This window comes from Carassius carassius, chromosome 32, assembly GCF_963082965.1.
Source record: "Carassius carassius chromosome 32, fCarCar2.1, whole genome shotgun sequence".
Lineage (NCBI taxonomy): Eukaryota > Metazoa > Chordata > Actinopteri > Cypriniformes > Cyprinidae > Carassius > Carassius carassius.
In genome coordinates, this window is record NC_081786.1 from 11,626,006 (window position 1) to 11,641,255 (window position 15,250).

A 15,250-nucleotide genomic window follows, 5' to 3' on the forward strand; every position below is an offset into this window, starting at 1 on the left:
TCTTAAAATATGCATTTATTTTTAATTTGCATGCTAAATTAAGTAAATATTCCAACAATATGCAAAAAAAATAAAATAAATTGTACTGCTGCTATACAGCACGGTTAACAAAGGTAGGACTGCTGTCAGAATGGCCGAGGTTAGGCGCCAGACTCAAAGCTCTGATCTTCTCAGGGAATGAGGCTTCTGGTCTCCAAATGGAGCTGCGGTTCAAATCCCACTTCTGACAGTGGTCTTTTACAGTGACCAAACTAGAAATTAAAATACCTTTTAAGCTTTTTTTTTTTTTTAAATATTACATAAGCAATATATGTGTTCTCTTAAAAGAGACGTTTTCAGTTTTTAATATATTATGCATACAAATTATTTCAAAATAAGTATTTCAAAATTCCTACATAGCATTTAAATGAAACATTTCGGATTCCCAAACTAAATGTATCAATATACAATCATATCTCATTGTATTGTCAGGATGGCCGAGCGGTCTAAGGCGCCAGACTCAAGGTTTCGACTTTCTCAGGGAATGAGGCTTCTGGTCTCCGAATGGAGGCGTGGGTTCAAATCCCACTTCTGACAAGTGTCTTTTATTGTGACAGAACGCGTACAAACGAGTTTTATTCACACAGAACATCGTTTGCTAGAGCAATGTCAAATCTACAACAGCCCAAAAGCAGTCACGATTTTCAAGTGAAAAAAAAGTCCGATTAGTGATTTGCTTTATGTGCAGCGTCAGACAAGTAGGAGTCCAGTTTCAATCTTTATAGTGGCAGATCACCTTAAATACATATGGGATTTATTCACCTCGTACATATTCGGGTAGTAATTTATTATTTGTTATAGATTACAACTACATGGCAGAACAGAAAGAAGCACATTTCAATCGATCAGTGATAGATTGCTTTAGTCTCGCGTCGCAAGACAAGTCAGAACGATGTGAAGGAAAGATTGCTTTGTCTGGCGAATGGGACAGTTTATGTTCTGGTTACGTTTGTTGCTCACTGCATCTAAACTTTGGTCTGAAATATAAAACAATGGCTCAGCCTCCACCAAAACCATGGGAAAGGCGAATCACTGGGACCATGGCTGCACCACTAAACTATCGGTTCGTAAAAATCCGTCTTATTTTGGTGTAGGAACGCTAGCAAGCCTGTTAGCTGTCGAGTACTTGTATATGCAAAATATATTTTCTTCACAAATAGGTATGTGGTTATAAAATTAATAAGTATGTTCATAAGTTTGGTGTTATCGCGAAACTGATAAAAAAAAATACTGTCTAGTTATGTTGACACTTTTACTTGCTAACGAGTTAAGCAAACTTAATGCTTGGCTCGTGCTCGAGCACGTCAAGTGTTTGTATGTGAGTGTCAAAGTTCACTCCAACAGTCTTTTAGTTTTTATTATTATTATTATTATTATTGATTTTATTTATTTACTGTTTCATTCCACTCTGTTTTATATATATATATATATATATCTATATCTAGCTCAATTGACTTTGGATCCGTGTCACAGAGTGGGCCATCAGTATCTAGTTCTCCAGTTCTAACACATGTGGCACCACCCATCCCTCCAAGACCAGTTCAACAGGCATACCGCCCTACATACAGCTCATTTCCCTCCTCATACAGCCCTTTTGGGAGCTCCATTTATGGGGGCTACAGCCCCTACAGCTACAGTGGTTATGGAGTTGGAGGGGGCCTGGGTTATAACCGCTATAACCTAATGGACGACATCCCACCCAGCCGCTTTGTCCAGCAGGCAGAGGAAAGCAGCCGTGGAGCATTTCAGTCCATTGAAAGTATTGTCCATGCCTTTTCGTCAGTCAGCATGATGATGGATGCTACTTTCTCTGCCGTCTATAACAGCTTCCGTGCTGTTCTGGATGTGGCCAATCACTTCTCCCGCTTGCGCATACATTTCACAAAAGTGCTGTCTGCTTTCGCCTTGGTTAGGACCCTTAGGTACCTATATCGCAGGCTGCAGAGGCTGCTTGGGTTGCGTCAGGATTCAGAGGTGGTTGACTTGTGGGCAGACAGCACAGCTTCCTCCATGGTGTCTTCTTCAGGAACCAGAGGAGCAGGGATAGATGACCCCAGAACAAATTCTGTCAAATCATGGCCCATTTTCTTGTTTCTTACTGTAGTTTTTGGAGGGCCGTATTTGATCTGGAAGCTTTTGCGGTCTGCTGAGGGTACTGAGGAAAATGGTGAGACATTCCCTGCCATATTCCCTTCTTGTTCTGTCTGTTCTCATCTTAACTGCACACACTCTTTTCACCATTTTTGGTCTGACATGAGACTTATTAAAGAAAACTAAGGATACCTTTGCTTTATTGTTCACCATTTATTATTTAATTGTTTTTGACAGTGGTGAAAGTTTTAGAGGCCACTATTATGCCGAATATATATGATTGCTATTTATCTTTTGTATTAATGTGGGACTATAGGAACAGTTTTGAGAACACTACCATTCAAAAGATTGGGGTCAGTAAGATTTTTAAAATATAAATTACAACTTTTATTCAGCAAGGATGCATTTATCATAAATAAATGAAATTAATTAGTTAAATAAAAATAGCTTTATATTTATCAGAGAATACTTAAAAAATGTATAAGTTAACACAATTATATCAAATTAATCATTTTTCAATGTTACTGTATTTTTTTATTAAATGCAAAATATTTTAATCAATTACAAAACCTAATTTTTACATTTTGTCATTCAGAAATGCACATCTTTAGCAGCAGCCTATAGAAAATATTTTGTGACATAAATGTGTTTGTATGTAGGTTTTTTTTTTATGTGTCTGAATATGTAGCTGTGTCTGTACGTTTGTGCTAGATGGAAGTTCTGAAGCGTGTGTCTGTGTTGTATTTCATAGCCACCAACTGGGCAACTGGGGAGGATGACCATGTGGTAGCACGAGCCGAGTATGACTTCACAGCTGCATCTGAAGAAGAGATATCTCTGCAGGCTGGAGACATGCTTAATCTTGCCCCTAAAGGTAAAAGAACAAGAAAAATTCAGAACATAAGTGTACTTAAACACTTTGACGTGCATAAAAAGTGTGGCGACCTCTCATATTAAACAATGTAATATTTTAAATTTGACTGCTGTCAGGCATATTCATACCATGTACCTTTTGTCCTAGGTATTATAAACACAGACTTACAGCTTGTACTTGTATTTCACTTTTATTTTCAGAACAACAGCCCAGGGTGCGTGGCTGGATCTTAGCCAGCGTGGATGGGCAGATCACTGGCCTCGTACCTGCCAACTACGTCAAAGTGTTGGGCCGGAGGAAAGGCAGAAAGCATGCAGAATTAGAGAGGATGGCACAGGCCCAGCAGGCTGCACAGAACCTTCCTGCATCTCAAACTGCTTTGGCTACAGCTTCTGTTCCCAACTCCAGGCTGGCGGTCCCTGCCACATCAGTTCCAGATGAGCTGCTGGAGTCTGTTTATGATGAAACACATGGCCTTCATGCTGCCCTGGAGGTGCAGCCTTCCACTAACAACAACGGTGATACTACAGTGATAACCTCAGAAAAGATGGACTTATGAATAATTTTTATGTGCGGGAAGGTGTGTGTCTTGGTGGGACAAAAAAGTGCATCCTTCATTAGAATGTATCACCCTCTTTATAACTTAGTGCAACTTCTAAAAAAGGTGAGGAACAAATGAAAAATGGAGGTGTTGTGGAGGGGAGGTAATTTTCCATTGCAATGTATGAACTGCATAATTCCACAAATTTCAGTAGATTGTTAGGCTCAAAGCCATTACCAATATTTGTTCACATTTTCTCTCTTCAACAAAAATATTGGGTATTTCAACATGATAGTTTGAATGATTGTTAATAAGAGCCATTCATTTATTTTGAATAATTATTAGGAAAAATGGATTCTGTTTGATTTGATATGCTCGCATCAAGCATAAAATGATACAAACATGTTGTAATTCAAGCATACACAGTTAATGCATCTGATTAGTTTAAATTGTGTGTTCACATATCAATCTAAATTTATAATGCGGTGTTTATTACAGATTTCTCTTAATGTAAGAGTTTTAGATTACTTTTCATCGTTCTGCAATGTGAATATTTAATATTTTAAGTTGTGTTGTATCAAGGATTAGTTTGTGCATGTCTTTTCAGGCTTGTTTGTTTTTTCATACCACTAACACAATGTGCAATTATGTAAATACGAGCAATTATTTTGCCAGCAAATGCTTAAAAATGTATCTCCTGTCATTTATAATGTTCCTGCATTTTCAGCATTACAGAAAATTACTGATTGACACTTAGCTCAGTAAGAAATTGAGGTGCATTTGTAAATAAAAAAAATTTTACTCTGCAGTTTACATTTACTCATTTAGCAGAGGCTTTTATCCAAAGCGACTTACAAATGAGGACAATGGAAGCAATCAAAAACAACAAAAGAGCAATGATATGTAAGTGTTATAACAAGTCTCAGTTAGCTTAAACGCAGTACACTTAGCAAGGGCTTTTAAATAATATAATAAATAAAAAGAAAATGGATAGAATAGAAAAAGAATAGAGCAAGCTATTGTTGGAGGTCTTTTTTTTTTGCAGTTCTACTAACATTTACTCAGTTGTCAAAAGTATAGGGTCAGTAAGATTTTTAAAAATATTTTTGAAAAATGTCTTATGCTCTCTAATAAGGCTGCATTTATTTATTTAAAATGTAGAACAAAAAAGATAAAGTCAGCAGTCATATCTGATGAAGAGAACTCAAAACCCTTTTTTAGAGTCTTTATATTTTTAGAGCCGTGGTGTGCCAACGTTAACTTTTTTTTTCTTTTTTAGGTTATTTTTGTCTGAGCAACCACTTTGAGCAATTTGCAAGTGATGTGTGTGCTTTTGTTTTGTGTTTGAAAAGAAAATCCTACTAACCTCAAACTTTTAAATGGTATATGCACAAGTGGAATCCGTGGCTGCATCTCTGTCTAAAAATAAGTGTTTAGTCTGTGAGCATGTCTACAGTGCTATTTATCTTTCGGCAGTTTCATTGAATTGATTATAGGGACTAAATGCATTTGGATTTGTCTGGGCCCCATATTAAAAACAGAACCCCATCAATCAAATGGAATGTTTGGGATGTCGCCTAGCAACGGGGACGCCGGCGCGCACCTGCTGCACTGCGGCACCGGAAATAGAGAGCAGAGCACAGTGGCTGAGCAGAAGATGTGGAGGTAATCCTCTGCCACGCGTCGCCTTCAATCGTTTTTGTCAGTTTCCTCTTTCAGGCTCGGGTCGGCAAGCTTTGGCATCCCGTCACATCGCAGCAGACAGCGGATAGAGGAGGGACACAGCAGCGCTAGTATTATCATGATGGCACACAAGCTCCGAGCTCCGTGCGTGTCATCTCTGGCGTTTTAAAACAAGAGGAGAGAGACGGATGTGGGTAGTCATGCCCACCAAACCTGCGAATTTCACGCGTAGTATTAGTTTTTATTATTATTTGTATATCCTGTGTGGATGTGAACTTTGATTTAAAATCAAAGTAAGCCACAGCATCTCTGTTGATGTTACTCAAATCCAGCCCTTCATCAGCACCGCTCAGCTGGAATGAAAAAAGAGCATTGTTACCAGAGGAAACAGCGCATAAATCTGGAACAGGGTAAACTGATTGTTTGTGCATTAGCTTAGCATTTCACAGGGTGATTCGACACAAAATGTGGGGAGTGCCACGATCTGTTATTTATTATGCTAGCTAAGCATTTTTACAGCTGCGCACAACGACGCTATGTCGTCTTGGCACTGTTAGTTTTTGTTGTATCTGAGCTCATATCATCACTTTACCAGATCAAATGCGACAGCTGTCATTCTCTATTTGTCCCTTGATTCGCTGAAATTCAGTAAAAAGGGACTGTGGAGAGCTAGTCGATGCTAATTGTCAAGGTTATTCTTAAAATATAACCTGTTTATTTATTTATTTTTTTACAATAGATGATAGTTTTCTTCCTTTTTCTCAGAAATGAATCGTCTGTGCTCTGTTAATAATAACTTTCCATATGATAACAACCTCCTGGTGCTGGACATGGTCCTGAGCTCACTATGGGCTTCTTCTCAGCCAATCAACTGGGAGAATGTTGCCAAGTTGGTCCCAGGGTTCACCCCTAAAGAGGTAAGAGAAATGAGGACCTTTAATGTATAAACCAACTATATTTGCTGTTATTAACTATAATTTTTTTTATTATTATTGGTTTTAAAAAAGCAAATATTCATATTTTACTACAGACTATGATGAAATAAACGAAGGATGAGAAAGAAAAACTATTTCTATTCTTGTGTGAAAATGTTTTATATAGATATTTACAGATATTAGCCTATAGTGATAGATATAGACATTTCTATAGTCGTGGGGTCGTTTCTATCACAGCCAACATTGTTTTATCTAAAGTTAGTATACTTGGTTAACAAATTAACAAAACCATCAATAAATCAGTGAGTATGCTTGAAATGAAATGAAACATGAAATATGATTAATATCCAGTCAAGTTTTATTTTTTAAATGCTAAAGTGTGAAAAAATATATGATTGTGTTTATGTAGAATGGCTGTGAATTTAACCTTAGTAAGAAAACATTGTAATTTGTGCTATTTTATTTTACAACTATTTAATTAAAATATAATAAATATACTGTAATAAAATATTTAATATTATAACAATAATTTCTCAGTAAATGTTTAACTTGTTCAGCTTCTCCTCATATATTTTTATAGTGTGCGCAAAGGTTTGAAGAGTTAAAGACTACAGGCAGTTTCCCTCACGTTGATGACCAGTGTAACCCACTGACTGGTGCAGTGAGCTCTCCATCGGAACCCTTTTCCACGTACATCAAATCCAATTTATTGGACATTACAGTAGATAAAGGGGAACCACCGTCCAATCAGGCCACTCTCTCAGAGTCAGGTGAGTCAGTGGGTGGGGTCTGGATAAAAATGTCCAATCTGTCATTTAATGCTGGATTACACCTTGATATACTGAATCAGCCTATATATTCAGGCCTCACTGTGATCTCTACTGGTCATGGAGCCTCTGCAGAAATTGAGATTGCAGATCCTGCCAAGAAGATTGAGAAAACAGAAGGGAATAAAATGTGAGGCACATTCACACCAATCAGGCCATCAATGAATCATCTTCTGCTAATAATAACCATCTATTTTTCATTACATAGCCCCAACATGGTAATCCACGTTTGTGATGAAGCAAAGAACCTGAAGCAGGACTTTGTGTGTCCAAGGAACCTTCTGGTAAAAGAGATGCGTTACTTTGAAGAATATCTTTCTGTGGACCCACAGCGCTGGGACGAGGTGGACATTTCTGTGCACTGTGATGTCCAGATCTTCGACTGGCTCATGAACTACGTCAAGAGTCACAACACTGAACATTCGCATGGAAAACACATGGACAAACCCAAACTGGGTAATTGTCTTTTGTAACTATATAAGATGTTCTGTGTGCGTTTGCTGTTGTGTTTTTAATTTCTATGATCAAAGATACCATCAGAGGTGTTGTGTAATGTGTGTTCTTTGACCTGGCTGAATGGTGTTTGTAAGTGGTGGATGGTGTTTCATGTGTTTGTAAACGGTTATGCGTTGGCTGTTTCGCTGTATGTGATGTTGTCGGTTATGTTATGTGGTGTTTGGTTGCAGAGCACAGCAATGTCATCTCAATCCTGATCTCCTCCGAGTTCTTGAAGATGGAAACTTTAGTAAGTGTTGTGAGGGGTGACAATGTTTTGGGTAATGTAGTAAGTGTGCTCTGAGCTGGGTGAACTTTAGGTTATAGTGCATGATGCATGATGGCTGTTTCATCATTTGTGTTTGTCTAGAGACCAGGTAAATTTTGATGTCTTTTTGTGCTTGGAGAAAATGATCAATAATCAGATCGTTATTATTATCACAAAACTTGCCTGAGCAGTGTGCGGAAAGCATGTTTGTTTATCTCATCAGAAGTTATTCATTCAGTTGTTAAATGGTCTTAAGCGGTTTGATGATCATTGTGTTTTGTGGATCTGAAGGTTGAGGAGTGTATCCAATTTTGTCACCAACATATGAGTGCCATCATAGCAACACCATGCAATATGAACTGCATCAACAACAGCCTGGCTGGACGCATCGCTGATCTGTTCAGCCACAACGAGGCAGATGACCTCAAGGACAAAAAAGACAAATTCAAAAGGTGAGAGCAGCACACACATGAAACAGAAACATAATTATGTAAAGGTGGGTGGTGGATATTTACTGGCTATTTCACTATTTTATTTGTGATGATTTGTACTTTCTCACCAGTAAACTGTTTCAGAAGAAGATCGAAAGATTATTTGATCATGGTTATCAGAATCACGATTCCCCTGGTAACGCATCTACTCTGTACAGGTGAGAGACTTTTGCATTGCAGGGTAAGCTATAATGCTATATTAGCATGATGACAGTGGAAGTATTATAAATGATTATTCTGATGCAATAAAGGGGATTTCAGTGTAGTAATTTAATGTTGTGGTTCTTTCTCCAGATGTGGACTTTGCCTTAAGCTTTTAACCAAAGAAACAGAGAGAAAAATTCCTTGTGTTCCAAACAAAATCAACGTAGATGTCCGAGGAAACATTGTATTCACTCACACCAGGTTATATAAGACACTGTATTTTAATCACATACACATAAATTGTTTAAAACACTGTTGAAGATTTATGTTCTAAATGCCTACTATATATTCCAGCCTTATACACTCACACACACAAACACGTACATGTATACCATGACATGTTGATAATTGTGGTGTGTCTGTAGACATAAGGCCTGGGAGGTTCATGGGTTTGTGAATGGGCTTTATGAAGAGTTGAAGTCCTGGGTACTGGTCTACTGGAGGATCTGGGGCACAGTCAACTTCCTTACCTGTTCACGCTGCAAACAGGTAAACAAATGTGTACTTCACAAATCATAATTTAACACTTTAGTACATGGCAGAAAGATTTCAAGGGATTATTTGCACAAAAATAAACATTTGCTGAAAATGTACTCGCCCTCAGACCATCCAAAATGCAGATGAGTTCATCTTGAACAGATTTGTAAAAATTTAGCATTGTATCACTTGCTTAACACTTGATCCTCTAAAGTGAATGGGTTATATCAAACCGTGTTCAAACAGGATAAAAACATCACAATAATCCATCCAAATAATTCACAGTCATCTACATGACACCAAACCATTAATAAAATGTCTTGTGAAATGAAAATCTGAATGTTCATAGGAAACCAATACATTATTAATGCATTTTAAATGAAAATTGTCCGAAATTCCAGTCGATAGTCCATAACGTTCCCACGAGTGAAAAATCCACTGTCCATTCTCCATTGTCCTATCATATCAAAGTCCATCAACATGTGTTTGGAACTGTTTTGAGTTGTAAAAGGTGCTTGATCTGTGCATATTTCTCTCCTGATTCAGACGAGACAACATTTTCACTGGAGAAAGTAATATTATGGAGAGGACTATCAAAAAAAAAAAAAAACATTTTGATGAATTCATTTGTTACAAACACACCACCTTTTGCTTCATATGTTAATTGATGGATTGGAGTCATGTGGATAAGATGTTTTCTCATTCTGACGGCACCCATTCACTGCCAAAGATACATTACTGAGCAAGTGATGTAATTTCTCCAAATCTGTTCTTATGAAGAAACAAACTCATATTTATACATATGTTAAATGGCATGAGGTTAGTACACTTCCAGCAAATTTTTATTTTGGGGTGAACTATTTCTTTAATTATGGACATCGAGTATGTAAAGATATTGATTGGTTGGCTGCCACCTTGAGTAATAAAAGAAAAAAAGGGAAATAAGTGCATGTGTTATCGTCTTGGCAGGCATTCCTGTGTACAGATTTGGGCCAGTGTAAATACCACCCAGAGGCGGTTGTGTATCCTGGAATTGGGGCAGATCATAGATGGCATGGCATTGGTCTTTACCCCTGCTGCAACCAGAAAGTTCTAAGATTTGATCCCTCCTCCATGCCCAAGGTTTGTGTTGTTGCTTTAGAATATGTTCTCTTAAACTCAGATGACCTTTGAACCTGTCTGCCTTTTCACCATGAATGACTGTGTATGTCTGTGTAGGGCTGTAAAATAAGAGACCACATTGTGAGTGCAGCAGATGGTGGTGACTGTGGCGATCACAATGTAAACTCTGCCCAGACCAGAATACTCAATGACCTGCTGCTACACAGAGAGGCTGTGTGTGTGCCAGAGAGGTCAGACTATAGTAACTTCTTTTAGGAAAAATTATTGGTTCATGGTTGCATGCCATGTTTGAGTCATTTGATGCTTTGCCTAGTGTTGTGTTCGGGTCTTTTGACAATGTTTTGTTCTAATCCTATTTTTTTAGCTGTAGCTCTGAGGACCCTTCTGCAGGCAGTGAACGTGTGCCAGGATGTGATGTAATGCTGGAGCCAGGGGTGCTTACAGCTCACAGACCCAAGGAAACCACAGCTGTGAGACATTTATTTTTATTTTATTGTTTTTGTGTGTGATTTTATATAGATGAACATTTTCCTTTTTTATGCAACCATCAACAAAATACATTACTGGTTTGCCATTTAAACGGGTAAACAGTGTTTGATTTTAATTAGTTTTTTTTTTAATTACTCCAGTCTTCAGTGTCATATGTTTTTTTTTTTTTATTTGGATTTGATGCTGTATTTTTTATTAAATAAATGCAGCCTTGGTATTGTCTAATTCAAATCAGTAATGTACAATCACAAATTAAACCAAGACAATTCAAAAACAAAAAACACAACAAAGAAAACATCTGGTGGAATCAGGATTTAATTTATTTTGATGGATGCATCGGTATAATTTTTTAATCTAAAATTGTTTGTAAATGCTCAAATTATAAGCACTTTTTTTCTTTTGTTGCAGTTTTCACTGTTAAAAAACTGGAGTCTTCAGCTGGTAAGACGCAAGTTTCTCAAATATTAAATTTCCCATTTACCTACACTGACAAACACATCTGAAATGTTGCTTTGACCTTTTGCAGCGGCAGCAGTCTCTGCTGTCTGAAGATGAGGAGTACACTACAGGGTCAGAGGTCACAGAGGATGAGGTCGGGGATGAAGAAGACACATCTAAAAAACAAGGTGGATTAAAATTTTACACATTAGTAAAAAATAAAAATAAATCGCCAGATAATCTTTAATAGACAGTTCCTCATTATGTCAAAAGGTGGCAGTCATGTACCATTTCACAAGACTGACCTTAAAGCTTAGTTTGTGACTTTTATCTGCATAGCTGCAAAGAAGGCAAGAAAATCTGGAAAACCTTTGAAAAAACAAGTGTCCTCCCCCAGTTTCCAGCGTAAGGAGAAATCTGGAGAAAAGGTGAGTGCAGCAAATTCATTTGGGCTTGATTTATGTTTTATTTTTTTTCTAGCAAAAGGACTTTTACATGGGAAAACATATGTTCTTTAGAAAACTCTGGTCTGGTTTAGTTGTTTTTGCTCTATCTTTCTTTTCCCTTTTCATTCATTTTGTTCTTTTGTTTTAAAGGCACCATCTCGAGACTCCACCCCATTCATGTAAGTGATTCCAAAGACATGCCGTTTTCTGTAAAAGTGGTGAATTTCAAGGGATAGTTCACTCAAAAAATGAAAAACTCTCATGTTGTTCTTTCTTTTTTGGGAATCAATAGAAAATAATTTGGTCCATATAGTGAAAGTCATTGTGGTCCAATGTTGATTTGGACCTCATTTACTTTAATTTTACTGACCAAACAGTTGAAAAAAAAAAGAGAAATGTATACAAGTTTGGAATGACATGAGGGTGAGTAAATAATGACAGAATTGAAATTTTGGTATGAACTATCACTTTAAGATACAACAGCTTTTTAGTCCAATGTTAATGTACTATAGTATTGCTTTATTTTAATTTTTTTATTTAGTGTGCTTTTTTGCAGCTTTAATTTACTTCTAAAGACATACTGTTTTCTGTATGAATGATCTCAGTTTTATTTATTTTTTAAACACTGTATTGTAATGGTTTCTCATGCCATGTGATTGAGAAGGGATTTTGACGCTTCTGAATGAGACACTAGGCACATTTTTCTTTCTTTGTCCTTCTTACGCTCTTAGCGTCAGCATTCAGAAGAATAAGTGGGATAGCAATCGCTCTATGAGGTACAATCAGGACCTACAGAGGGAGGAGGGTAGGTACCTTTTTCAGATCCTCTGACTGTAACAAAGATTCTTACAATTGCACAGCGGTAGAGCGAGTCTTATAATAAAAAGAGGCGTGATTTAAAACCACTCGAAAACCTTAGAAAATCTCACCATAGAAAGTTAAATCCAACCATCAGCATGCACATCTGCCAACTCTTTAGAAGACTAAATCACTCTTTTTGTTTTATAAACACTTTTGTATTCAAAATAGGATTAAAGATGTAACTTCGCCATTATTAAATGATTTGTGATGGTGATTAATCAATGGTATTAAATCATTTAGATGCATTTTATGCTGTTTCTGACATGGAAGCTTTCATGTAGATTATGTATAGATTTGCAGTGATCTTGATAGATGTCTGTATGTTCAAACTCACTCTAGATCAGAGGAGAATGGAGGAGATTATAGCAAATCTCACTAAAATGCGCTTTGGTGATCAAGAGCAGACGAAGTTTAAAGACACAAAAGAGGTACAAAACATCTTTACTCTTTTAGATAAACCTGCTAAAGCACCATTAAAACTACAGCAGTATTCCAACATTGTACTCTAGTATTTTGCACCCATGTGTGTTTGTGTGTGTGTGTGTGTGTGTGTGTGTGTGTGTTCCAGCCTGCAGGGGGGCTCTACTCGAGGATGGAGGCCCAGTTTAAGTCCTCTTCTCAGTCCAGTGGAAGACACAGCAGCTCAGAGAAAACTCGGTAAGATACTACAGTCACCTCCAGCACCGAGGACACTGCACAAACGAGTGGAAGTGTTTCAAATTATGATTCACAATTTTAATCATGAGCTTTGGAAGGATTAGGAACATGTTTGTCTCAGCGCACTTACTAAACTGGCTGGTCTGCTCTTGTCAGGCTAATTTAAAGGGATAGTTCACCCATAAATCTTTCTTCTTTGTAAATCAAAAATATTTTAGTCCATTTAGTGAAAGTCATTGGGGTCTTGTGCTGTTTTGGACCCCAGTCATTTTTTTATGTAAATTCTTCAAAATATTGTCTTATGTGTTTCACAAACAAAAAAAAGTCATTTAGGTGACAAATAGTGACAGAATTAAAATTATTAGGTGAACGATCCTTTTAAAATACAAGAACTTTTAATGGAAGACCCAAAACCCACTGCTTATATAATATTGCTTTACTTCTAATTGACTCGCAGCTTTAATTTGACCTTTTTACTTACTCTCTTTCTCCTATTCTCTCAGTTCCATTTTTAACCAGCACTTTTGTCTTTTTTTAGAGTGAAGACACGCTCGGGGCCGTCGAGACCGACTTAGAGAAAATGTGGAGATAAGTGAATGTTTTTTTTTAAAGGAGGAATAAAAGAGCTTGCTTGCTGTTTGACGAGGCAGAATAAGCCATCGCTCTCTTCGTCCATCCTTTGCTCCACTCCTCACCCCCTCCTTCTCCCAAACTCCGTACAGACACAACAGGAATAGCATTAGAGTCTTTTCCGTTACAGTCCCGGGAGAAGAATGGATTGCTGGTGTGGTCACTGATGTCATAACTGTAGCTATAGAACATAAACAATGGACCTAATAAAACCATTAGTTGCACTGTAAACAAACAAGCTTTTGGCGGCTAGTGAATTGGTTGCACACACTAATCTGTGTTACACTAGTACGGTTTATTTTGCACCTTTTGCTTTATCTCATATCATGTCTAGCTCAGGATTCATCCCAGCCGCAGTGTTTTGGAACGTCCCTGCTTCATTTTAGCCGACTCAGGTGACCAGAGAAAGCTCATCTCCGTGATACTGACCCTGCACTTTAAGCCGTCTTAATGCAATGACTCAATCCTGTAGAATACGCAAAGAAGCCACTAGGTAAAGAGCGACACTGACGAATAATACCTGTGAGGTCCATGATTATGTTGCACTGAAACTATCACAACTGTGCCGTTTGGACCAATATGACATAAGGAAAAATACAGAAGCAGTAGAATAAAAATCATTTAAAATAAACATGTCTTTTTTTTACTGCTAAGTTCTCATGAAATTAGATATTGCCTAGCCTTTGAGTTGGAAAAATTCTGCATGTAAATACAGGGTCCTCTTACACTGTTGCTTCATGTGTTTGAAAAAGGAAAGTATTAGTGGTTTATCTCATGATCTGTCAGTCATATCATTGAAGAGGATTTTCAGCACAACTGTCACCATGACAACAGGAAAGGGAAGTAGAACGTTCCGCTCGTGTGGGGGGAGGCGGGGAGCTTCTATGAGCTGGTCTGCCTTTTTTGGTGACAGTCGGTGTTTGATTGAGCTCAGGCAGGTTGGGTTACAGTGCTGGGCCACCTGCCAGCCAAGAACACAAATGATCATGTGTTAATTCCCTCTGCTGGTGGGAACCAGATCCATCACAACCCCCACCATTAAATGCGAAAGATATCTCTCTCTTTCCAAGAGTTGTCTCCCTCTTACTCTGAAAAGTTGACAGTTCTGAGGCAGCAGACCATTTGGTTCAAAATAGCACTCTGATTCAAAACAATTATTGTTGGATTTCCTTTACTTACCATTTTATTATTAATTACCAGTTAATTTCCATCTGTTTTGAACTCTATAAAAATTATAGTTATATTTACACTACCATTCAAATGTTTGGGGTCTTTTTTATGTTAAGGAGACATTAATGCTTAAGGCTGCATTTATGTTAGCACAAATGCATTGGAAATATATAAAAAAAAAAAAAAAAAAACAGTTTTCTATTTTTATATATTTATTAAGCTGCCATTACTCCGGACTTCAGTGTTACATGATTTTTCATTCTAATATGCTGATTTGGTGCTCAAGATTTTTTTTTTCATCAGTGTTAAAGTTGTGCTGCCTACTATTTTTGTGGAAACTGATTCGTTTTTTTATTAGTTTTTATTATTATTGATGAAAGCCCAGAAGAATAGCAGATTTTCAATGTGTCATGCAGATTCTTAATTAACTTTTAAGTGTAAAGATGGAAAATATCAAGCTGTAATAAAAATTATACAGTAAGATGACAAAAATCTGAGCTAATCAGATTCAT

At 37.3% G+C, this 15,250-nt stretch overlaps 2 protein-coding genes and 1 non-coding gene across 6 annotated transcripts in view; all 3 read left to right on the forward strand.

Moving 5' to 3' along the window:
* Positions 1-4,359, forward strand: part of LOC132112676 (peroxisomal membrane protein PEX13-like) — a 100,334-nt gene extending 95,975 nt beyond the window's left edge. Inside the window, exons 2-6 of one of the 2 annotated variants that reach the window (XM_059520263.1) lie at positions 976-1,102; positions 1,485-2,206; positions 2,882-3,004; positions 3,205-3,464; positions 3,555-4,359. In XM_059520263.1, coding sequence (XP_059376246.1) covers positions 1,032-1,102; positions 1,485-2,206; positions 2,882-3,004; positions 3,205-3,464; positions 3,555-3,563 — 1,185 coding nt within the window. In that variant the 5' untranslated portion in view covers positions 976-1,031 and the 3' untranslated portion in view covers positions 3,564-4,359. Of the gene's footprint in view, positions 1-975; positions 1,103-1,484; positions 2,207-2,881; positions 3,005-3,204 lie in introns of both variants that reach the window. The other variant, XM_059520262.1, reaches the window with a different exon arrangement.
* Positions 467-576, forward strand: trnal-caa (transfer RNA leucine (anticodon CAA)). The gene is made up of 2 exons: positions 467-504; positions 531-576. It is a non-coding gene; the product is annotated as a tRNA-Leu (tRNA).
* A 727-nt stretch (positions 4,360-5,086) lies between the features above and the next one.
* On the forward strand, positions 5,087-14,199 carry sanbr (SANT and BTB domain regulator of CSR). Of its 3 annotated transcripts, none has more exons than XM_059520265.1 (21): positions 5,087-5,210; positions 5,994-6,145; positions 6,744-6,933; positions 7,027-7,120; positions 7,199-7,446; positions 7,677-7,735; positions 8,045-8,205; positions 8,316-8,402; positions 8,539-8,649; positions 8,814-8,937; positions 9,895-10,047; positions 10,144-10,277; positions 10,412-10,517; positions 10,945-10,977; positions 11,063-11,162; positions 11,314-11,402; positions 11,571-11,599; positions 12,152-12,225; positions 12,621-12,709; positions 12,850-12,938; positions 13,477-14,199. In XM_059520265.1, the coding sequence occupies exons 1-21, from the start codon at positions 5,102-5,104 to the stop codon at positions 13,511-13,513; spliced, it is 2,268 nt and encodes a 755-aa protein (XP_059376248.1). In that variant the 5' UTR covers positions 5,087-5,101; the 3' UTR covers positions 13,514-14,199. The 3 variants fall into 3 exon arrangements, with proteins under 3 accessions (XP_059376248.1, XP_059376249.1, XP_059376250.1); XM_059520266.1 differs by having other exon boundaries at positions 5,143-5,638; XM_059520267.1 differs by lacking the exon at positions 5,087-5,210 and adding an exon at positions 5,698-5,919.
* The last annotated feature ends 1,051 nt before the right edge of the window (positions 14,200-15,250 follow it).

Bases quoted from the DNA above. Each gene is read 5' to 3' on its own strand.
- sanbr (XM_059520265.1), top strand. From the start codon at position 5,102: ATGGAATGTTTGGGATGTCGCCTAGCAACGGGGACGCCGGCGCGCACC. The intron at 7,121-7,198 runs GTGAGGCACATT...TTCATTACATAG, and splicing joins AAAACAGAAGGGAATAAAAT to CCCCAACATGGTAATCCACG. The intron at 10,278-10,411 runs GTCAGACTATAG...CTATTTTTTTAG, and splicing joins GCTGTGTGTGTGCCAGAGAG to CTGTAGCTCTGAGGACCCTT.